The 24,168-nt window shown below is 38.8% G+C and overlaps 2 protein-coding genes across 4 annotated transcripts; one reads left to right on the top strand and one right to left on the bottom strand.

Moving 5' to 3' along the window:
• Window positions 1-564: 564 nt before the first annotated feature.
• On the bottom strand, window positions 565-7,986 carry LOC122616317 (ecdysone 20-monooxygenase). 3 transcript variants are annotated; one of them, XM_043791726.1, is made up of 7 exons: window positions 7,522-7,982; window positions 2,792-3,086; window positions 1,961-2,555; window positions 1,715-1,892; window positions 1,418-1,657; window positions 1,120-1,335; window positions 565-1,048 (listed from the first exon to the last, which is right to left on the bottom strand). In XM_043791726.1, the coding sequence occupies exons 2-7, from the start codon at window positions 3,078-3,080 to the stop codon at window positions 938-940; spliced, it is 1,629 nt and encodes a 542-aa protein (XP_043647661.1). In that variant the 5' UTR covers window positions 3,081-3,086; window positions 7,522-7,982; the 3' UTR covers window positions 565-937. The 3 variants fall into 3 exon arrangements, with proteins under 3 accessions (XP_043647661.1, XP_043647663.1, XP_043647664.1); XM_043791728.1 differs by lacking the exon at window positions 7,522-7,982 and having other exon boundaries at window positions 566-1,048; window positions 2,802-2,927; XM_043791729.1 differs by lacking the exons at window positions 565-1,048; window positions 1,120-1,335; window positions 1,418-1,657 and having other exon boundaries at window positions 1,766-1,892; window positions 1,957-2,555; window positions 7,522-7,986.
• Window positions 7,987-16,536: 8,550 nt separating this feature from the next.
• LOC122617846 lies at window positions 16,537-17,217 on the top strand. The gene is made up of 4 exons (XM_043793866.1): window positions 16,537-16,550; window positions 16,603-16,699; window positions 16,755-16,962; window positions 17,015-17,217. Exons 1-4 carry the CDS (start codon window positions 16,537-16,539, stop codon window positions 17,131-17,133), a joined length of 438 nt encoding a protein of 145 aa, XP_043649801.1. The 3' UTR covers window positions 17,134-17,217.
• Window positions 17,218-24,168: the final 6,951 nt, after the last annotated feature.

The raw sequence follows: 24,168 nt of genomic DNA, 5'->3' as shown, positions 1-24,168 counted from the left end.
TTGCTGAACAAATATTAAATCATTTTATGGCGGCTTGCAAATTAGCACCTGCACGCCATGTATGCAAACAATTTATTCTTGAGTTTTGTTTATACTTAAAATGCTCTATTAAATTTTGTGGTAAATATGTGCAACTTTTAAAATATGGTTTTAAAAACAAAGCCCGGCTTAGAGGGAAGCGACTGTGGAAAGCTTTTATGAAATTTCCCTGCTATAATAGCAAAGACGCCAACCGCAAACTAAAAGCCGTACCATAAAAAAGAGGAAGAAAAGTAAAAATATTTCATGAAACATAATCCAACTCAATAATTTATATTTTAACGTGTTTAATTTGATTTCTGTTTAATGTCATTCATTTCGTTTAATTATTGTTTTCTTTTAACAAAAATATTCACAGATGTAGAGATGAAATAAAGACAGAGGCAGTATAAACACTTGAATAAATACATTTAAAGTTAAACTGTACATAATTAGAGTGACAAATTTTGACGAAACTATGTACAGAAAATATGTAAAACTGTTAAAATCGTGAAAAACAAAACTTAAACACAGTCTTTCCGTTTACAGAACTCTCAAAAACAATTGCTGCTAGTTATTTGCTAAGACTAATAATAAAATTAAGAAGTAATTACAACAAAACATGCCGTTTGTATATACAACTTAATCTACTTCACATCCAGTCAGCATAAAATTGTAAAATTATTTTAATTGGTTTAGCTCTTTTTTGATTGCTTCACAGGACTAGGCTGCTGATGCTGGCTCATCAGGGATAAAGGATATACATATATTAATATGTATACGGATATGTGTAGAAACCTATGCATATTTTACATTAATTTTACTTAATGGTTCAGTTCTTAGCTATTCTAGTTGTATTTGATACAAGACGCCTGAGGTTAGGCACTGTTTGTGGATCAGTTTTCCGTAGCACCCATTATCAGAAAACCCGATCGCTGAGTCTAAGACTGAGTGGAGTTTTGGGTGCCAGCAGGAACTCGAACTCCGTTTCCAGCGGTTTCACAAAGCTCACATCAAAGGCTAGGACCATCTGTGAATGATAAATATAACTGGTTAATTCAGTGATCCTTAGATTATAAATATATCACAGATTATACTCACCTTTGCTAGGAGCAACACTACCTCCATTTCCACAAACCGCTTTCCTGGACAAGATCGCCGACCCACTCCGAAGGGCACCACTATACTGGCATTGTCCACGTTCACCGTGAAGTTCTCCGTGGCAGGATCAATCCAACGCTCTGGGCTGAACTGCTTGGCTCCTTGGAAGTTGCTGTCCTTGTGGCAGGCTATCATATTTTGACAAAGCACCACAGTCTAGAGATCATAAAAAAAGTTGAATGTAATTAAGCATAACTATAGAAATTGTTGGAGTTAACAAAAGTAGATTGTAACTTACGCCTGCATTGAGCGAGTAGCCCGATAGCTCCATGTCCTCCTCCAGAATCCTGGCCAGGCAAAAGGCTGTGGGCCTCAGTCGGTAGGACTCCTGTATGCAGGCCTTTGTGTATGTGGCATTCGTTAGGGCATCCTGCAGGATATTCGTGTCCCGATACTCGCAGAATTCACTCAAGATGCGGGGCATGGCCCCCGGATCTCCGGTAACCGAACTCAGCACAAACAACAAAGTGTTGGCTAACTAAAAAGTCAAAATTATTAAACAGGAATTCAATTGGAAATACAACCAAACACCCACCGTTTCTATGCCTGCGGCAATAAAGTCTATGATAGCCGACTTTTTGTCCCTTATATCCAGATCCTTCAGCGCCAGAATGTTGAGAAAGATACTCCGTAATCCAGCAGCCTCGTCATCCTCGCAGGCGGCCGACTTTTTGAGCTCCTCCAGCTCATGATCGATGATCTCGGAGATTACACTGGGGGAGAGCGATTTGAGTTAGATGGGAGTAGATAGAATTGGGAGTCCAACGTTCTGTGTACCTACTCATAGATCAAGTCCTCGGCGCGGGCAAAGTCCCTGTAGGTTTTGGTGGGAAAGTATTTCCACAGACCCAGACCGTAGTAAGAGTCCCTTTGGGAGATGAAAAGCTGTTTCACTGCCGCTGCCAGTTGGCTGATCTTTTGCGGCTGCTTGGTATCGACAGCCAGAAAGCCCATCCTTCTGCCCAACATCAAGGTGCACACAGCTTCCAGACCCATCAGATTGGCCAGCTCCTCGAAATTGGGCACCACCTGTGTATCCGGATCCCGCCTTGCTCGCAGTAGTTCGATGAAATCATCACACACCGCATTCAGGGCTGGCAGGAAGTTCTGCAGGACCCTGGGCGAAGTAATGCTGGAGGTCAGGGAGGATCGCAGGCGCTGCCACATTGGTCCCTGCTCGTTCACGATTCCCACACTCGCATAGCGATCCGGTCGGGACTGACGGTACATCACGATGATCTCGGTGGGAGGTCGGAATGGGTACTTGCTAGGGTACTTCAGCACCTTCTCCAGATCCTCGCGATTGTACAGGTGCACTATGGGCACATTGGAGGGCATCACCTCGAGCACTATGTCGCCATACTGTCTGTTCAGATCTAGAATGTACATTTACAATATGGAAATGTATTACTTAGCAACTTAATCTACAAATAAACAATGTGCTGAATGCCAAGTACATAAATGCTTAGAAATTCTAAGTTAAATAAGAAAAGGTAACTAAGTCTATATATTCATAAAGCTCAGAACAAAAACCCATTTTCAAGACGTATGTTTAAAGAGATCTCTGAAAGGGACTGACCTTAATAACTTTCTTAACTAGATAATGTCTTACCCGCATATACCTCGTGCAGCTTGGTCATCTTGTAGCGGCGAAAGAAGAGCAGGAATATCCACTTGGTGCCCAGGAAGGGAATCCTCTTCGGCCCGGGGATGTCCCAGATGCCGCGCCTCCGCCTCTTTGGCGCCTCCGGCTGGATCAGCTCGGCATGGTAGAAGTCCTCCAGGAGCGTGTTCTTCAGCAGCGGCCGGAGGTAGATGTCAGCCAATTTGTGCCGATGGAGAGCGCAGTAGCAGCCGAGTACGAGTGCCAGGGCCAGCAAGAGTATCACGGCCATTACCATGGGGCGCTGCAATTAGAATTCTGGGTCTTACTGTCTTGATCCGCTTTGGAGGCACTTATGCTAATTCCCGCAAGCAATTCTAGGTCTTTAATTGAAGTCTGGCCTTTCGTTTCGTTTCGTTTCGAATCGATGCCAACCGGTCGACTAATTTGTATTTGCCTTTATATAGCTTTTTTTGGTCACAGCAACTGATCATCGATTTTGCATTATTATTGGCAACAGGCGATAATACTTTGTTCTCGGTTCTTGGTTCTCGGCTTTTTGGCTATTCTGCAAGCCAAATGTCTGGCAGAAAAGAAACAAGCTTTCTGGGTTTTCACACTAGATAAGATAAAGTCCCAATTAGCGTGATAAAGTTCAAGGTTAATAGCCCAAAAAATGTGTGTAACGATTGTGTTGCGAATTTCGAAAGATTGCAAAGGCCTACAAATTGCGATCTTTATTGGGGATACCAGTCTATTACTTTATGTAGGAAAAAGTAGTCCATTGTTTAAAGTTTAAATATAAGGTGAAAATACATTTATCTAGCATTACATTTGTATTATAAAAACATTTGTATAAAAACATGTTCTAATAATAAGATGAAGATAAATTCCTACCCTACCCTTACTATAAAATTGTTATGTGTTAAGGTATTTATATCAGAAATGCGACTTGATAATCTGATAATTGATAAAAGGGCCTGCCAGTAAAAGTACACGAAGTGGGATACAACAAAGAGGAGAAGCCCTATTCTTCTTATTGGTTTTATTTTCAGATGGACTGTTCTCCTTGTTCTTATAAGACCACTGCGTCGAAACCTTTTCCTATTCCTATTGCTAACCGGATATAAAATACTATATAAATAAGATGAAAATCGATTTAGACTTCATGGGGGCTACCTGCTCAAAGTGATTAATGAACTGCCCGGTTAAACACAAAAAACAGAATCAAAAACCACTGATAGATGATCGATTCTAATATTTGCCCTAGCCACACAACAGAACAGCCACACGATCGCTTGGCAAATAAATGCGGTGAACGAATAGAAAACCTCACGATGACTTTGGGCTACCGAAAAAATGCTATTTGCAAAAGAATCAGAGGGCCAGATAAGAAGTCTTCGGGCCCAGGTAAGTAATGTCTTTATCTACGTGACGCCACTCACATGGAAATGTGCGTGATATGCGGCGGGAGAGGTGTGGCAAATCTATCCATTAATGCAAATTTGCGGATCGCCAATAGGCCTGTGCAAATATAGAGAAAAAAAATAGACAGAAAGAAGAAAATAAACTGGAAATACAAATCACAGACATCTGAGGCGAGCACTTCCTTCTTGGGGGCTTAATCACTTCCTCATCTCATCAGATCATGAGATCGCTTCTCAGCGCGACGCGTGCGCCGTTCTATGCGCTTCTCACTTTTCCAACGTGCTTAGAACAACAAAAACACAAACTCGCTTTTTAATAAGAATTCTTGCGAATTCTTCTCTGGACCGGCCCCATTCTACGGCTAGCTCTCTGATTAATATGCAGATGGGATCCACTCACGACTCACAACTCCACCTCGTTCTCATCGTTAGAGTTGCGTTAGAAGCAGCCAAGAGTTACATATATACATATATGGAGGAGCTATAGCAGCTGGCCAAAACCGGCTTGGAAACCAGCTCCCAGCTCCAGGCCAAAAGAAGGAGAAGAAAGCACCCAGCGGTGGGTAGAAAGCATATTATGTAACCGATTATTATGTAAAACAAGAAACGATGGGAAAGTTCTTTCTCTCTGGTTTTGTTTTCTTCGCCGCTCTGTTTTGATCTTGGAATTTCACAAGTTCTGGCCGTCATTTCTACAGCTCACCTAATTGGGTTAAGACGCAAATAAAAATTTCGATTTTTTTTTCACTTCTTTCTTATTGACTATTTTGTTCTACGGCCATTCACGATTTTTGTTTACTCCAACAAAAATGTTACAAAAGAAATCGAAGTTTATGTGTCCGGCAATGACGCGGCTTAATGGTTATTCAAGAATTCGTTTTGAAAGGTAAGCGAAGAGAGGTTTTGGAGCAGAAAACATTACTCGAGATAAAGTACCATAGAAGTTTACTTGTTCTGGAAATGCTGATCTGCTTTTAGAGGTCAGTTAATGAATTTAATTTACAAAACATTTCTTCAGAAATATATAGCTTTAAAATACAAATTTGTTTTATAGCGAGATATACTACCCTTGGGTATTTGGATGTAATCATTAGATACCTGATTTGAAGTCGCCCAACGAATCTTTCACTTTTCTTTTGGCAAACCAGCTTCTAAAGCCTTTCTAACGCGAGACGCTTTGCTGCGGGTTCTGGGACGAAAAGCAAGTTTCGATCGTGGCTTAGACCAGGATCTCTGCAAAGTGGCAAAACGGCAAAAATCTAATGAGACAATTTCTCTATTTCTATTTGCAAGGCTTAGTTTGTCGCTCGCCGTTTGCACGTCGTCTTCCGTGCGTTGAACTTGCCTAAAGCCAAAGTCGAGATAATGGATACACAGAAAATAATTTCCAAAAATAATATGGCAAATTTAAAAACAATTTTACGTTTTATAATAAATGAGCATGATATATTTGTGGTACTTTAAAATTAACATTAACATTATAAAAGCAAAGTTTTTTTCTCCTTTAAGCCAGACTTTTTTTTGGCCAACGAAGGAGGTAGGAAACAGCTGACCGAGGAAAGAAATTGTTAAGCCAAGTTTCCCGCTTCCCGGTTCCCGTTTGTCGGTGGTGGCCGTGACCATGAAGCCCATGAAGCCGATATCTGGTCGTGTGCACTCTATATATGCGTATATAGCCATTTGGCCATACGAGTGTGAGTGGCACAAGTGACATAATCTGCTGATGTCTGGCTCTGCGGATCGCGAGCCGTTTGAGCTGAGCTCGGGTCTTCTGTAACTGCGCAGCGGCCCGAGTTTTGGGCCATTTTTCGGCGGGTTCTTGATTCCGAGCCATAAACGTGAAAAATGTGCCAATATAAATAGCCACGAATAAATAACGAATAAATAATCAATCGACATATATAGATGTATGTAAATTCTGACGAAAACATAAACTTGTTTATTTTGCAAAAAATTAGCAGACGAAAAAAATGGTAAATTATTTCACTTTTTTTATTGTGTCACATTTTGCCGCCTGTCGTCGGTTTTTGGCAACGTGTGCAGGCGCAGACGCATTCGCAGTCGCACTTACGTTAAATTATTATGTTAACTCCGATTTCCTCCTCTAGTCCAGCTTTTGAGTGCTTGTGGACAGTCTGACGCCAAAAACCTAAAAATTCATTTTGGCCCAACACCCCACATTCGTTCCTGATGCATCAGCAAAGTTCGTCAAATAAATCGAAACCCAATCGAAAAAGGAAGGTGAAATATGATCGCAGAACATGTCGCAAATTGTCATCAAATTTGCGTAAAGCTCGCGTGAGGTTTTTTAATAAAAAATTAAGTTATTTATATAACAAACTGAGATGTGCGAACTGAATTATTAAAACTAAAATAAATATGTACCTTAAGATCAAGTAATATATGTAATAGGTGGGGGAATCTTTATTTTCATGAATTGAAAACAATAAATTTACTGCTCGCACGAGTCAGACTTTAACGCAAATGTGTCATCATCGACAACGACCCAAAATTGAATTTGTATCTCTCGGTCAATGCATTTCAGGTAAATTAAGGAAAATAAATAAAATCAAGCCAATGGAAAATATTTCAAATGCATACGTAACTGATTGGCATTCACTTGGCCAGGTAATTATTAAATTTACAATCTGATATTTGCAAAACCAGATGCAGTAACAACAAACGAGAAACTCCACCAGTTGATGACGCTTTTTTAATGATGATAATGAACTTGAAGCTGCCTCACATAATTGATAACAAAAGAAAATCATCAAAAAAATGATTATTTATATATTTTCTTGTTGCGTTACACTTGAAAACGCCCGTGCTCGCTGATAAATATGAAATAATAATGAAGAAAAAATTAATAAATAAATAAAAAATGACTTTAACACGATGTGGAAAGGGAATGGGAGAGCTGAGGGGCTAATTGCAATTTAATGCGTTTGTTTGCCGAAGTATAACACGATTTATTTCCAAGATTCATACGCGCATACGCATATTCGTTTTCATATATACACATCTTCTGAAGTTCGATTCAATTTTATTTTAATAGTATTGCATTTATGATTAAGCGAGCTGCTGCAGTCTGTGCAGTCGGTTGTATAAATAATAAATATATACATATATTGAATAATCCGTGGAATAGTATATGAAAACAGAAATAAAACTCTTTTAAACACTTTGTGGTGACTGGCACGAGTAAAAGAACTTAGAACGAAATTAGCGGAAATGATTATCGATTTAACGGATAGGAAATCGAGTATTTCACCCAGTTTTGGTTAAGACCCCTTAAATCCAAAAATTACTTACCACTTATATGGTTCTTTGAAATCCAATTAGTTTGTATCCACTGCAGGCTAGATCCGACTTGTAGAAATTTTAGGTGGCATTGTCATTTGAAATGCTTCGCTGTCCAATTTGCCAATTTGTTACAGATATTTAAATGTTGCATCACTTCGCACGTTACATTGCACATTCATTGTTGCTATTATTTAAAGCTTTCGATACTCGTAGTTTCTGGTGTGGGACAAAAACAATAGAAACTTCTAATCACAGACGGAAATTGCACTCTTGGACTCGATTGTTTAGTTGGTCGTGTATGATGCGTTTAATGTTCTAGTAAAGTAGTTACGGTAATTGTTCAATAATATTTTTAAACCGTGGCCAGGGACGCACTACTACTCCGGATTGACCGAGCCCGCTACCGAATCCCAGATCTGCGATCTCCGATCTCAGATCTCTTCCGCGTCTCTTGGTCTCTTGGTTGCGACAACTGCGACGCTAAGTCAAAGACTGAATCGCTCCGTTTTTTTGAATGGGGGAAATGCTGAGCTGAGCCGAGCCCAACGCACACACACACACACACACACCAGCGCACGATCGCTCGGCACTCACGCACACACTATCACTCAAGTGACGATCGGCGCTCGCGATGGGAGGCGATTTAGTGGAGAACCACCAACCACGCAACAAGTGCTTCCATCGATCCGATCTGTTCCGATCCGATACGATCGATCCAACATCCAACGATCGGACGATCGATCGATCGGTCTCTGCCCGATCTCGACCAGCTGTTCGAATCCGTTTTCAGTGAGTAAGGTTCTTCGTGCCTGCTGCTCCCACTCCCGCTCTTCGGATTCCCCGAGGTGTTCTCCGCGTGAGAGGCTCACAGTCGACTATCACTAACTCGAACCACCACCTGGCACCTATTAAATTTGAGCACTGAAGGCTCGATCCTTACGTATTGTATTACCTATTGCGGCATTTCGAATATATTTTGTGGTTTATCAAAGGAAATATCCTTTGGGATTGGTCCATAAAATTTGTGAAAGGAAGCATTCCTAACAAATCGCAAATCTTTGTAGTAAACATTATATGAAAGAAAGGTATATCTGATCTTATATAAAACAGTTGTCTTTCCTCTTAATTATTACCTGCATACCGAGTTTCACTTTGATTGGTCCTTGCAGGAGTTTTCCCCAGTCAGACGCCAAAAAGTATGCAATGATTATAATGGCATAATACTAGGATGTCCTTAAGTTTTCATACGAGTTAAAATTATTATATTATATACCTAATCAATGAAATGCAAATATATAGGCATTACCAGATCATGCAGCTTAAGATCAGTGTGTTCTAGTTATGGAATTCGGACTGTATTGATAGCGCCGCCGATCACTCTCGCTCTCAGTGTCCCCCCCCTCCTGCTGCTCCCCCCCTTCAGCTTCGTGCTCCCCATGCTGCTGATAAGAACCCATGTGTTTGTATTTCTCTTTTCGCCTATAGAAACTCAATGAAAGTTTGCCAAGAAACAACGCCTCAAGGCTTATTGAAATGTTTACTTGTGGCAAATTTATGCAACACATTACGGCGGCAGCAGCAACAACAACACAAGCAGCTGGGCGCAGTGCGTGAGTAGCTATCCACACGAGTGTGAGTGTGAGTGAGAGAGGGAGTGCTCGTGCGAGTGTGCGTGTGCGTGTGGGTACGATCCGTGAGGTAGGTTGCACTCCATATATATAGATTCCATATTCCATAACACAGTCCAATGTAACAGGTTCGACTTAGGCGGCGAGCGAGTCTCGAGAACACGAGAAATCAGCTGTGCGACCGGCTGTCTGGCTGTCCGAACCGTGACTACAATGTTGCCACTGGCTGTGATTTTTTATTAGAGGGTATGCCATCGGTGGCAGGGGTATATCAGCTTGTTTGCCATTCAATAGTTTTATTTTTATTTTGGTTTTTATATCAATGATTGCAAATATTATGATTAATATGATCTCGTGTGTTTTGAAATCTTGGCCTAAAGTTGTCTCAAGGATATATCCTAGTCCCAACACCTCCATCTATACGTCCTTCATATGTGAGTTAAACTTGCAGAGAGGGGGGTATGGAGGGGGCTAGATCTAGGAGGAAGGGGCGGAACCGATGCTATCGTGAGTGTAGCTCCAGTGTGCGCGCTAATTGCCTTGATTGAGTTTTAAATTAATGCGAATTAGAGTTGTGGTTGTTTTAAAGCCAAACAACGCGCCTGTGTGCATGGTTGTCTGCATTTAGGGATAGAGATCCAAGGGGGTACAGGATATGTACCTTGTTGATATAAGAATCGTGCGGAAAATGTAATATTCCTAGTAGCACAGTCTGTGATATACTATACAACAACTACAAAGGCTCTACTGTGGGAACAAGTTAGAAATATATTGTTCTTTAGACCACTCATATACCATTTTAATATTTTTACAACCAATTATCCTTTCTAATATCCATTTGGCCAAAGATATAAAATATTTTATGGTTAACTCCATATTCGAATTTATTACCCCTGGGCCGTGTACAAGAAATCTGTCAAATTAATTCCTGGTGCCCAATACGGAACCCTTTCGGATCCAGCCATATAAAGTGAGTGCACTTGACTCTTATTATCTTGTGGATGCGTATCTGTTTTCCCTCAGCTGTCACATTAGATACGATTCCCTCGTATCTGTGCCTGCGTTCTCCATCTGGTCGGGGGATTCACACGCTCTCCTCGCAGATGGATAAATTCTTATCCTGTCGATCAGTGGAAATACAAATTGAATTTCTAAGCAATTGCCTGGCTGCTTGGCTGGTTGGCTGGCTGGCTGGCCGACTAAATGGCTGAGTGACTGAATGACTGCCTGAACGAGTGACTGAGTAGGCATTGGCTGTGGATTACTAATTAACTGTGCAGTTGCTTCTGTCCGTGATGCACTGCCGCTGCTTGATCCCACAATTATGCCATACCAGACATCCCGCCTCGCCTCCCTCCCCTTTATTCCCCTCTATTCCCCCATAACCCTATTACAACTCCTTCGTGTTGGTCGGTCAGTCAATCAAAGGCACAAAAACAAAAGGCAGAGCGTTGTTAATACTTCTTTTCAATTAGCTTCACACAGCCACAGGGCCAACAACAAGAACCACGCGAGAGCCTTTTCCCAAGTGAACAGGTTTTACACGCAACTACAACAATGTTTGTTACCACGATGATGAGCAACTAATCACGATGATGAAGTCCTACACAGCGACAAATTTCACGAGATTAGCATGTGTTTTACTACACAAATTTCTGACATTTTATAAGTAATATATAAAATGTTTTTAACTTATGCAAAACAAAGTTTTTTGTAATTACAATCAACAGTATATAAGAATTTTTAATGTGAGCTTACTTGCAAATTTAAAAGAAAATACTTTTAAGTTGAAACAGATAAAGGGTAATTTTTATTATTTTAAAAATATGTTTAATAATTTTTAAACTTTTTTATATTCAATTTTCCCAAGTTGCGTTTCATTGAATTTAAATCTAACAAATATTTTTTACACTTGACATGACCAAAGAGTTGTTTTTAATCAAAAGGAACTTTATAACATCTATTGTTCTTTGTGTAGAAGATGAGGAAGGCGAAGATATTCATGATGTTCTTATGAATTTTCAATTTACTATTAAGTTTTGCTTTTCTTGCTTCAGGTTTTCGTTGTTTTGCGTTTTATTGCTTGAACTTTATTTACTGTCATCGACCGTTTTGGGGCCTTTTTGATTTTATTGTGCCGATGCTGTCTTCCTTTCAACGCGCCCGCCGCGACTTTCTGGCTCGCTTCATTTTATGGAACTAAAGCCCACAGCTCCGGGTATCCGACTCTGCCACAATTTGAGGCAGGGCTCGGGCCGAGACAATTGCTTCTGCCGTCGATCTGGGAGCTAAACTCAGGCTCTCGAGCTCCGAGCCGGCTCACAGCTCGCAGCTCCAGCTCCAGCTCCCTTAACATTTAATGAGCATTAACAAGCTGCACTTAAATGCAATAACAACAACACGCCGAGCGGGCGAAGCAAGGGGCTGGCACAGGGGTGGGGAAGGGGGAGGGGGAGGCGGTGAATTCCCAACAACAATTGATAACAAGTAAGAATACTTCAAAGGAGGGGCAAAGCCGCAGAGGAGACTTACGACTAAGCTTATCGCAAGTGGCCACCTTTAAATGCCCTGCAAGAATGGATGAAAACGTTAAATATATTGCCTACATATTATTTTCAGTTTATTGAAATAAATGTTAGATACTTCACACAATATTATCAATGGAACTAGAATTACTTGATCGCATTTAACATTGCCAACACAATTTTAAGCTTAAGACACTTCTAATGCGTTTGGTACAAATGAGTGGGCTTCTGAACAGCGATCTTATCATCATTGTTATGCAAATTATTCCTCTGAGCAAATGCAAGAATATTCATATGAGATATACGTAATAGTTTTAAATACATTTTTGTACCTGTCATATAGGCAGTTCATATGGAAGGGTAACAGGAGCCCCGGACAAAAACAAAACCATTCACAATGGAAGCTGAAGCTCCACGCTGTCTGAGTGAGCGCACAAGTGGCATCGTTGCAGGTTGCAAGTGTGTGCGAGTGCGAGTGCCTCACTTGATTACCCACGAGCTGCAAATTCATTTCTGCCTCCTTTCTTCACAAGTGGCAGCCGGAGAATCGGAGAATCATGGCTCGGTAATCGGGGATCTTCTGAAGAAGACAGCCTTCAGGGGCTCTTATGCCGCTCAGTATTCTTCTTTTTTCGCAATGTTTTCACTTTGTTCCAGTTGCAAGCGGTAAAGTGACTCTGAGGGACGCATCTGCACACATAGTGACCCAATGATCTACAAAGGGCGCGGTCTGCCCAAAGATTACTAGGGAGCGCAAGAACAGGATAGAGATGGTCGCAATAAAAGTGAAATCGATCCTCACAGAATTCAAGGAGCCCGCTGAAATATATATAAAGTGGTTTGAAAAAAGTTTACTGGGCTATCTAAGTTTTTTTTTACATCGTAAACTGTCAGAAATATTATGTAATTGATGATTTGAAACGAGTTTATAGTTATTTTCTTAAGGTAGAAATGACACAATAATCAAAAAATTACAAATTAATAATAATAATAATATTTGCTATTCATTATTAGAACTTGGCATTCTATCTTTCATGTATAAAAAAATAAAAATCATAATACTCTTAAGTAACAATATATTCCTTCCTTCTAATTCTAAAACTAATTTACGCACACCGATTTCTCTCTGTGCACGCATGCTCCCATTACCCCTTACCCACACTTCAGCTTCCTCCGCTCCGCTCCATTCACTTCCACTGATTATCGTTGATAGCTTGTCCTTGAACTTGACCCAGCAGCTGGGACAGCGAAGACGATCTGCCCTTTATGATTATAATTTTTTCTTTATGCTCTCTCTTTATCATGCAATATAGTACTACACAAGTGCTCACTATAATTAATCAGTGGCCGCTGCGAGTGACTGAGTGGAATCTCCGGAGGGGTCTCGTCATCCCATCTCCGATCGGCGATTGTTGTAATATTGTAATATTGTTTAATCTCGTTTCATTCACAGCTTTTTTGCGCATTAAACATTTTTTAAATTGACACCTTGCCAGCAGATCTGTTTGCATTGGCATTATTGGCGCGATAAGGCCTAAGTACGTCTCAAAAATTGATGAATTTTAATTGGACTTCGAGCTTATCGTTTAACGAGTAACGGAAATGACCAAGAGATCTGTGGAGGTTGGGATGAATTTACGACGATAAGGCTAAAATAAGAAATTGCTGGGTAATTGAATTTAAGACTTTGTTTACATGACCTCTGGGTGTTTAAGTGATTTATAATTATTCGTTGAAAATTGCATACTATAGCTGAATTTAAAGGCACTTTTAACCATTAAACGTAGGTAGATATGTAATAATATACTTTATATACTAGGTAGATAATAATATACTTTTAAAAAGCTCTAAAGAATTTTTTGTTTGCTATCTTAGATTTTATAGACACAAAAAATAAATTAACCATCTTAAAGTGAAGTACAGAATCATCACTTATAGTTAATTTAGCTTAAATAGTTATTAGTTATCATTGAAATAACTCATACTCATACGTTTAGGCTGCAGAAAAACGTGTTATCTACCATTGCAGCCATTAAATTACAAACAATTTTTTAACTAAATTATGCTCTTGAAACCTGTTGCTTTAGAGTTCATTTCATTGGACCCAAATAAGTCGCAAGCAATTAAGCATACGCATTGTTGGCCCGGAAAAGTTATCAGCCACTAGACACGTGTGCGGGCCTATGACGAAATTATCATAAAAAGGCGCCCATTGCAAATAATAAGGGACTGCAAAAACCGCACAAATAACCCGAAAACAAACTGGAAATATGGCCATAAAAAACAAAGTAACCATTTATATAGCGCCATGCACTGAAATTGTAGACAAGACGCCAGAGAAGGGGACGGGTGACGAAAAGCGCGAAAAGTAATGCGAGTAGCCATCGAAATTTCCACCTAGACATTCAACAAATATTTTGCAATCATTTCTGATGACCTATGAGAAAGTCTGGGAAAGTTGAGCGATAATCGGGAAATATGTCACTGCAGAGTGGATAAAAAATATGAGTTGCAATATATGTAACCCCATGCCACTCCATCTAGTCCAATTGCAGTTGTAATCAAAGCCAAAGTCAAAGCCTAGGCCTCGTCTAGTCCACCATCCACAATATGGGGGAGATAGGGAGCTCCGGAAATGCATTATGCATCGCATAAAAAATGTGCAATCGCAGGGCCTAGAAATAAAGGGGTTAATTTATAAGTATTAATAGAATTGCTGCAAATCTGCAGACGACGTGCTGCAAGCAAAAAGGGGATGGCAATCTAGTTTATTGCGGGCTTAGTAGAGCAGTTCTTTACTGGCAGTGTATCTTAGTATCTTGTATTGCAAGAAGGCTTATAGCTAGCTAATTTTGAAAGACTTTCAAATTGATAGAAGCCTAACAAACATGCACTTTAATGCTAAGTTTGTAAGATTAATTTATTAAATGTGGGAAATACTTTAAACAAGTATAGATTTAGTAAAGTTAAGAAATACAGCGCCTCTCTAAAATCATTACGTTTCTTTTTCGAACTACATAGGTCGAATTTTCAGAACAGCCAGAAGGTATGCCTTTAAAATTATACTTTTACTTCCATCTATTTCACACAGGGTGACCCGAAACCAAGTAAATAGATAACAATATGCTGCTGATGCTGGGGGCACCTACCTTTTATAAATCGCAGCAACATCAACACTCGAAATAAAAGTAAAACAAAATGTAATTAAACAATACCAACCAAAACCAACAGCAATACCAACAGCAACAGTAACAACCATTATAACAAACAACCGCGACATAAACAGCTGCGACAGTTTCGACTTTTCCGCATTACCAAAAACATTCCGAGGGATATGAAAAAATGGGCGGAGTGGGTTCCGGAAAAAAAACCCCTTTTTCACAATCATTACACACCCCCAGCAAACTCGAGCCAAAGCCGCAAAAAACCACAAAATGCGTGTTTATTAATTAAGCGCATTTGTTTTCATTAAACAAACGTTTTAATTGAGCATGAAAGTTGGCGCCGCCAAAATAAACGCGACAAGCCAATAGACGTGGCCATAAAAACAAGCTGAACCCTTTAACCCAATGCCATAACCATGCCACCCACCTGACGCACAACAACACACCAACTTCCTTCCTGAAGCGACATAATAATTAATTTCGCTGTATTTTAATGGATTTGCGTTGGTAGACACAAGGAAAAGCTGTGGCAATCCCAATGAGCTCACAGCGTGATTGATGAAAGCGTTTTCCACGATGATTATGCCATGGCAAGCAATGGAAAATATTTTCCAGTTCTAAGAATACTTCATATCCATATCAAAAATAAGCACAAGTATATAAACCAAACTCAAACCCTTTACAAATGCTGCAAAATATTCTTCCTTAAAATACTTAACTTTATTTATAAAGTTTTGTTAACATGTTGAGCTCCCAAGCCGTTTCAGACATAAATACACTTTACAAAGGCGACTAACCCATTTTTGTTTACCCGCTTCATTGCGCAATGTATTCAGCCATTCATCTTGGAGTCTCTGACCCATCCTCTTTTCAACGAGTCCATTGGGTGCAATTAAAATTCGGCCTCGAAATTATTATTATTGCTCATGAAAAACACTTTGCCACCGACAAACTCTCCGCCCTTTGCAAACTGAAGCTGGGCCAAAACTTTTTGGCCAAGACTTCAGCTCGTTGGTATGTTTTTAAAAGCACTTTATACGCCAACCACACGCTGCACGATATGGATACATATATTTCAACCTCCCTTCTGGCCATTGTCTCTATGATTATTTTTCATAAACTTGGCAAATGCTTTGGGAAATCCATTTAGCGGGCCAAAGCAGCCGCATTACTTTATATCTATCTACGGCCATCAGCATTATGATTTGTGTCTGGCTGTGGATACTTGAACTGAGTTATGGGGCCTGGCAGAAGCATCTACCATATATGGCTGTAAATTAAGCCAAGTCAAGAAACTTGGAATGGTTGGCCAAGTTGCGAAGACCACAAGCGCCAAAGTGACAATGAAAGCAATTCGATAATGATATATGTGGGTTAATAGATAAGGAATAAACACGCTGGCTGTGCGAGGGTTCTTATTAATTTAATTACCTGCAGGGAGATGTACACATTGTTGCACTAATAATGTTTGTGCAATTCTAATACGATATAATATCCTTATCATGTAAATGTACTGGGTAACCCAAATTCATAGTTATGACGAGAAAAACTAGCGAAGCACTGGTAGTAAGTACTATACATTCTACATTACTAGAAGCAAGCTTATCAAATTGATTATCACTCTTGGTTTCGTGCAAATTGCAATTTTGCGCTCATATATAAAGTTGATAAAAACCCATTTAAAACAGGTATTGCTGTTTATTTAAAATGGAAAAGAAGAGGTAATAAAGGTATCAATTCATTAATCGATAAACCAGCTACTTTTCTTTACAGTTTCCATTTAATGTGTACCTTAGCAATAATAGTTTTTCCAGAAATCTTTGCCAGTCAACCAGGTCCTTGTCGCCAGTTGGTCCAAAAATATGCTCCAGTTGGTTTACTATTGACTTTTATTGTTTATTTACTAAATGTGTACATTCTTGCAGAGCAAAATTAAGGGCAAAATGATACATCGATCGCTCTATCTGGATATTTATTCGAAAAGAACGACAAAAGTAAAGCCTCTTAGCTTATGCCTTCGTGAGATCTTTCCACCAGCTACTATGCAAAACTACACGGTGTTAGACACGGATAATACGAATTTTGTCGTCCTATACAAGTGCGAATACAATCCCGTTTCCCTATCCCATATCGGTAAGTCCTTGTATCTCATTTGCTGCTTTAATTTATGATATTTCAACTTCAGAGTCTGTCAATACTTACACTAAACTGAGAACTCCGAAGGCAGCCACCTTGAAAAGAATTTCACAGGCCTACAAAAAGAATGGCCTGCAGGAAAGCAAAGTGTTGTATTTGTGTCAGTGAAATTGTTATTTATATATATTTTTATGTTATAATACCTTGATTTTTTGGTGCGTAGTACAAACAATGCGATTTACCTATCAAATACTTATTTGGGCTTAATTTCTTTTTTAGTTCCATATCTTAATTTTTAATTACTTTTTCTTGCTAAAATGTTAAGCAACTTTATATACACTAATGATTTTATATAAAATAATTCTAAAAGGTCCGCCAAATGCAAAAATAAAAAGAAAACCTTTTTGTAATTTAAAAAGTAGATGGATAACGAATTGGTAATCATGCATTAAATTTGTTTTTATCTTTTCGATAAAATTTAAGTGTTCCTCTTCAGTAATCAAGTTTATAAAATATGGCACAATATTTTCATTTATTTAAAATGGGGAAGCACAGGTGACAAAATTTCAAATATAAGCATTGTAGAAATCATATATTAAAGATCTACAGCTACCAAATATTTGGGCTTTTGGCTGCAATGTTTTTCTAATCAGCAGCAATCATGTCGAATATTTCACCAGGAAATTCAACATCTATTTAAAAATCTGGAATTCATAGAAACTCTACATTTATAGGAACAGATAATAGGAATTTTGTAGTGCCTACCGAAAAACATACCTTGGTGAGTTTTTAGTCGCACTGGTAGCTATGAGTTGCTAAACAATACGATTTCTATATTTAGAGTGGATTTATAATTATACTATGTCCATATTTACTAGTTGAGCCACTTTAATTGCAATTTCCGAGGTATACAAAAATAATGCTTTGGAAGACAACCGATGTATGGAGTTTTGCCGAGAGAAATCCAGTGCTAGAAACTAATTCTATTTTGTGGTAAGGTATAAAATATGAGTGTGACAAATTTTTGAGTTGTTCTTTTACTCAAGTTGTCTTTTATTAGTTTGCTGCTTTACAAATTCAATTTGCGCCAATGTGCGGGGAATTTTCATCTCACCTCACTTTCAGCCCTCGATTTACCCTCTGTTTGTCATAAAAATATGCGACATTTCGTTTTTATCGCTTTTGAAAAACTTTATTCTCGGCTCTTTGGTGTTCAATTTCTCCTTGGTCTCTGCATTTGCGCGTTCTTCTGATTTTGCCTCCACTCGTTTTGTCTCATTTTTTATTTTATTTACAATGGCAATTTTCTTTGTTTTAAACAAGCAGCGCATTGCTTTTTATTTGTGACGGGCGATTGGCGATTGGAAAGCGCCCGATTGGCTGCGATTTCTTGACGCTTTCGTTAGGCTATTACTGTGGAATGTTCTAGTTTACTTTCATTTAAAAAATTTAATTAACATGTTGGTAAAATAAGAATAACTCCACAAATATTATTTTCTAGTTGAAGGATTGATTTATTAATACTACTTATTTATTGGTGGTAATTTGCTTTTTTTTCATAGCTCTTTTGAATAACTTGCACATTTTTGGCTACTGTATTTCTGCCTCCCAACCAACTCCAAGTTAACATCATCAACAACATGGCTGACCCCCATCTGCCCCACACCCCCAAAAAAAGAGGGGGGAAACAGCTTTTCCGCGTCGCCATAAAATGTAAGTGGTCAAGTGGAGGAGCTGTGGGCCAAAGTCAAAGAGGAAATCACAAAATGAAAAACGAAGAAAAACAATTAAATGGCTAGAAGCAGCGGCAGCAGTCGACAGCAGCAAAATAAGCGAATAAACTTGGGAAAATCCTTGGGGAAATGCGGGAAAGGCGGGAGAAGCGGGCAAAGCGAAAACTGAAAGCTGCATTTGCGACACGTCGAAAAGCGTCAGCGCCAATGGCGACTCAGTTTAATTGAAATCAAGTGGATCGGGGGCGGAAAATGTGGGTGGGGTGGGTGTAAATAGGGATTGGGTATCCGAAGTCTGATTGCCGGGGTGGATTGCGATTGCAAATCGAACTGAAACGCCGAAACGTATTCGAAAATCGACAGCAAACGTAATTGAAATTGCATGAGCAACAATGTGCGGTGGCCGAGAAGTGGGGCTGCGGTGGGTGCGGGTGGTGCTGCCAAATGGAGGAGTGCCAACCGAGTCAACTGACCCCCAATCAGCCGTTGCTTGCTTACTTTACACATAAATTGGCAGCACTGCGGCACAAGTGGGGCACAAAATAAAAGTTGAACCGGATCAAAGTAATACACTATAACTACATATACTGAGCACTGGTGCTTACTAAGCTTGAATAACTATTAAGGCTTAAAAGGTTGTTGAAGGTTTACTGTTTAATTAAGAAACAACCATAACTTAAAATCAACTATATCACTTTTATTCTTTAATGAAATCCTCACACTTAATACAAAGTCCTAATAAAAAAAAAACAAATATATAGAAAAAATGCATTTTTAATTATAGTTAAATGATTTGGTTTTGTCTCAATTATTTTTGTTTATGTCAAAATGCAAGTAAAAGTTTTTATGTGTATTTATTTCTTAATTTTATAAATAACTACGTGCAATAATAAATACTTTAAAAAATATACATACAACCTTTAGCTTTATTATGAATGATGAAATAATTTTATGATTGACATGATGATTGAGATTCAGATGCCCTTAATCAAGTCGAATCCCAAAGTCACCATGCCCCAAAATACTTCGAATGCTTCCAAATTTCATTTCTCTGACTTCTTTGACTTTTTATGGATTTCAATACGTTTTCCCGTTGCCCCAGCCACAGAAGAAAATTTATGGGCCATGTTTAAGAAATTAAATTCCCAGCAGCTGCCAGTTTCTTAAACTGATTAACAGTTTGCCAAATTTGTGTTTAATTACTGCGGCAGAAAAATAAATCCTTTCCTGCAGTCAGATAAATATCCATTTAGTGATTCATGCAAAGATCTCGACTTGGCATAAGGCAGATTTTTCAAGCAATTTGCAAATTGTTTTCTAAGCGCACATACAGATACCATCACAATCACAAGCAACGGCAACGGCAATGGTGCAATAATTTTTTTGTGGGCGAGCGAGGGGTGGGAAAAGTGTCAGCAGAATAAATGCTGACAATAAATAAAAATGGAAAATGATTGAAACATGTGTCGGGCATTTTCGATTTTTTGATATGCCGTGCACGTTCTGTGCCTCCATCCTCCCTCGTCCATCCTCCGGTATCCTTTTCGTCCTGACACTGTTTCTATACCTTTGCGTATGTCAATAGCCTGGAAATGTAAACAAATAAGAAAGCAATCAGAGGCGACATTTTCTAACCTAACGTGAGTGCGCACACAAGTATGCTATAAAAATATGATGAGTCTGACGAAGCGGCGGAAAATGTGAGGAAAACAGGGAGAGGTCTCTGACATAATATGAAACGAAATAATATGATGGCACATAAAAGTTGTTGCTAAAGAAGTGTTCACTTTGTACTTAAATGAGTTTAGGGGAGGAGAAACAAACTTCCTATCAATAGTTTGAGATGTGCTAAGTTAAAATAATTTGATGTACTTTTTAAGAACACTCTTGTAAATAAAATCAAAGTAAAGATTTAAATAGTTTGGATATTTCATCCACCTTTTATAGTTTATGACACTACCTATGTTTTTCCCTTTAATTTGTTCTCTTATTAGAACAAGTTTTGTATTTATTTAAACTAATGCCCTTCTACTAAGCTCGGTGTTTAAAAGTAGCCCTTGCCAGGATATAACCCCCTCTCGTATTATATCAAAATCAATAATCAATATCGATGTCATTGGATGACAAGCAAAACTAATACAATATTGATGGCCTGGCCAATAAAACTTCACCCACGAGGGCATTTGCACAACATAACTCGGCATCAGGCGGCACATCCTGTTGAAGTATAAAAGGGTTTATGGCTTGTTTGCAAAAAACAATAGGATAAATAAAATAATAATAGCGCAGGGAAATGAGCAACAAAATCCAGAACAAACATTAATTTGTAACGCACGTTCGGCCAATTTTGGTTTTACAATTTTGACCAAAAAATGTACCCCAAGTGACCGCATAACGAGCGCAAATCAATTTGCCACGTTGATAAGCAACCCTCCGCCGATGATAACCCTTTTTTATAACCCTTTTCCCGGTGGACGGTGGGCCTCTGCTGTCATAGCCCGGGATTTATAGATATTAAATTAGACAGGATTTTAACACGCGCACGTAACTTTGACATACATCAAGCGGACTTAACTTTGAAGCACACACAGGATAGAAATAATAGAAGACAAAAAAACAATCTCAAATAATGCAAATTGTATGCCAAATGTTGAGATTTGTTTTGCTGACCGTCCAAGAACATGAAAAAAAACGTACATATACATTTTCCCATACGAAAGCAGAGAAGTCCCAGCTGCGTCAGACTTCGCCTCCTGCGGTTGCCCCAATTTCATTTCCGAAACGCATTATAATCATAATAATAATAATAACAGTAAGCAAAGATGACAGCAAATTTCAAATAGGTGTGAAATGAAAATTCTGTTGTGTATAGATTGGTCAGCAGTTGGTTTTGGATTTGGTTTTCGACTTAGGCGGGATAAAAGGGGTACAAAGTCGCAGATGTTATGTGGCCACTGGGAAATTTAAATTTGGAAAAGGATTATTGACCAAGTATTGGCTGGGATTCGGATTGGGATTGTTTAGCCTTTAGTTTGGATTTGTCGCATATTGAAAAGGTGCTTTTAAGAAGCACTTGATTAAACGAACTTAATTGGTCTGTTCTATCTTTAGAAAGGTTTATCCCTTCTTAGTTGCTTTAATAAGTAACCAACAGAAGTGCTACCTTCAAAAATAGCGCAATTAATTCATAGCACCAAAACTCTTTCCTCCATTTGCAGTTTAATGAACTGTGAGTGGGGGTAATCCCCAAGGCATACCATTCCATACCATGCCATACCATAAGCCCCAATCCAAAGACATTAGCCATGGCTATTTACCTTTCAGTCCGCCAGTTGAATCAGTTGAGCTCAGGTTTTAGGGCCAACATGTGAAAGAAAATAAAAATCTCACAAATTATTTATTAATTACCCAGCGTAGCCTCGCTCAAAAGATGTGAGTCGAGTTTGTGTCCAACTGTAGGCATTTCATAGTGTTTTCAATTCTCTGCTTATCGGCATTGTAAATTTTAATTTTGCTCCTCAGCTTCCATCTCAGTTCCCTCAGTTTTCTCAATTTCTATGTTTTTTTAGCACAATAAAACAATAAATCAATCACAGTTAGGGCTTGTGTAGTTTCGTTATCTTTAACCAAGTTTTTAGTGTCTTGTTAGATTTTTTGTGGAGCCGAAATTTATGAACACAGTAAATATACTGTAAAAAATACTTGGAAGATTTATCTTTGTGTGTATCAGATTTAAAATAAAAATTTATTTGATTGTGAAATTAGTGCTTTCAATTTAAGGTTCTGAAGTTAAATGTGTAGATGGATAAAATTTATTTTCTTTAAAAAAATCTTGAAATACATTTTTTTTTATTTTTATTTAAAGTTGAAAAGGGTTATTTTAAAGCTGCTTATTAGCAGTTAATAGCCATTAACTTGTTGGCATTTCTTAGGACGGCTAAAAACTTTAAAGTGTACATTTTTCAATGATTTTCGTTAGAGATCTGTTAACTGCGATAAAAGAAAATTCTATGACATGTTTTCTGCCATGCATACATTTATAGGGAATTGTTTGAGATCAAAGCCAAAGATGGGGGCTGCTTAGGCGAAATAAAAAGAGAGCTGAATGAGTAAGGTGGCCAGGAGTATTTAAGGTCTTCATTTTTATGGGTCGGCAAAGTCAATTAAATAAAGAACAGAACACAGTCGAAAATCAACAAGCTGTGGTGGAAATGACCCAGCAAAAGATAGAGATACGAGATACTCACTCAACGGTTGAGTGCGAGTGCGATTGCTTTAGCTCCTTCCTACTCTCACTCTCACTCTCTCACACTCACTCATACTCATTCACAATGGCGGTCGGAGTTATCTCTCCCTGTCTCATCTTAGTGGGCGTGGCCTTGTCCTCGATTCCACTTCCCATTTCATTCCTATGAGATCTCACCGTTTTGTCTGAGTAAATTAAAATTGTGTGTAGTTTATTATTAAATGAAGCGCATTTTTGTATTTGTATGTGGACCGCCCGTCTGCCTGTCAGTGTGCGTGTGTGTCTGTTTGCGTGTGTGTGTGTGACACCAGCAACAGCGGTATTTTTATATAGATAAACATAAATATAATTCGTTGGCCGTCGGTGGGTTAACAATCCTCCGTCGGCCCACCGACGGGCACATAATATTAAAATGTTAATTAGCGTATTAATTCAGTTCGGTGCTGAAAGTGTGGGTAGAAGACATCGTGATATATATGTTTTTATGCTATGCTAGGTCTTAAATTTCGAAAATTCATTTATAAGATAAGCTAGAAAAACAAATTAAGGTTTAAAAAGTCTTAAAAATATAGAGTACCTACATAAGTAAGCTATACAAGCATATGCTATATACATAGTTTGCGAATTAAAAACATTTCTCAAATTTATACTACATTATTTAAGACCATTTATATTACGACTTTACTACTTGTTCATTTATAAAAAAGTGAGAAAATACTTCTACTTTAATAGTTTCTCGTTTACATTTATAGCGCTCATTTATCGCCAGCGCAATTTTTAATTATTTAAATGAATAAGGCCAACGAAAAAGCTGCCAGCTTCGTCTCAATATTTATAGCTTTTTAAACAAATAAACGGCATTCGCAGTCGACAAAAAGGCCACCCACAATCCAGCGACCCAGGGAAAAAGCCATGAAAATGCACTCAGCCGCAGGGAAGCAGTGGGCGAGAAAGAGACGAAAGCAGGTGCGAGCGAGACAGAGGACAGCAGGAGTGCCAGGATAAGTTCCCGTTTCAGTCCCAGGCTCCAATCCGAATCCGAAATAGTTGATTTTAATGATGTACATAATAAAATTCCCATTCGTTTTGTGCCAATGCCACTGCGTTCCAGTCTGCATTTCATGTTTACACTGATTGTGGAACGCTCTTGTGGGCGAGAAAGAGACACATCGCTATGCGCGAGCGAGACAACCGCATACGCCGCTCTCACTCGCACTCGCTAGC

The sequence above is a fragment of the Drosophila teissieri genome, chromosome 3L, assembly GCF_016746235.2.
Source record: "Drosophila teissieri strain GT53w chromosome 3L, Prin_Dtei_1.1, whole genome shotgun sequence".
NCBI classification, from domain to species: domain Eukaryota; kingdom Metazoa; phylum Arthropoda; class Insecta; order Diptera; family Drosophilidae; genus Drosophila; species Drosophila teissieri.
The sequence above is the reverse complement of the archived record's forward strand: the minus strand, read 5'-3'. Positions and strand labels throughout refer to the sequence as shown.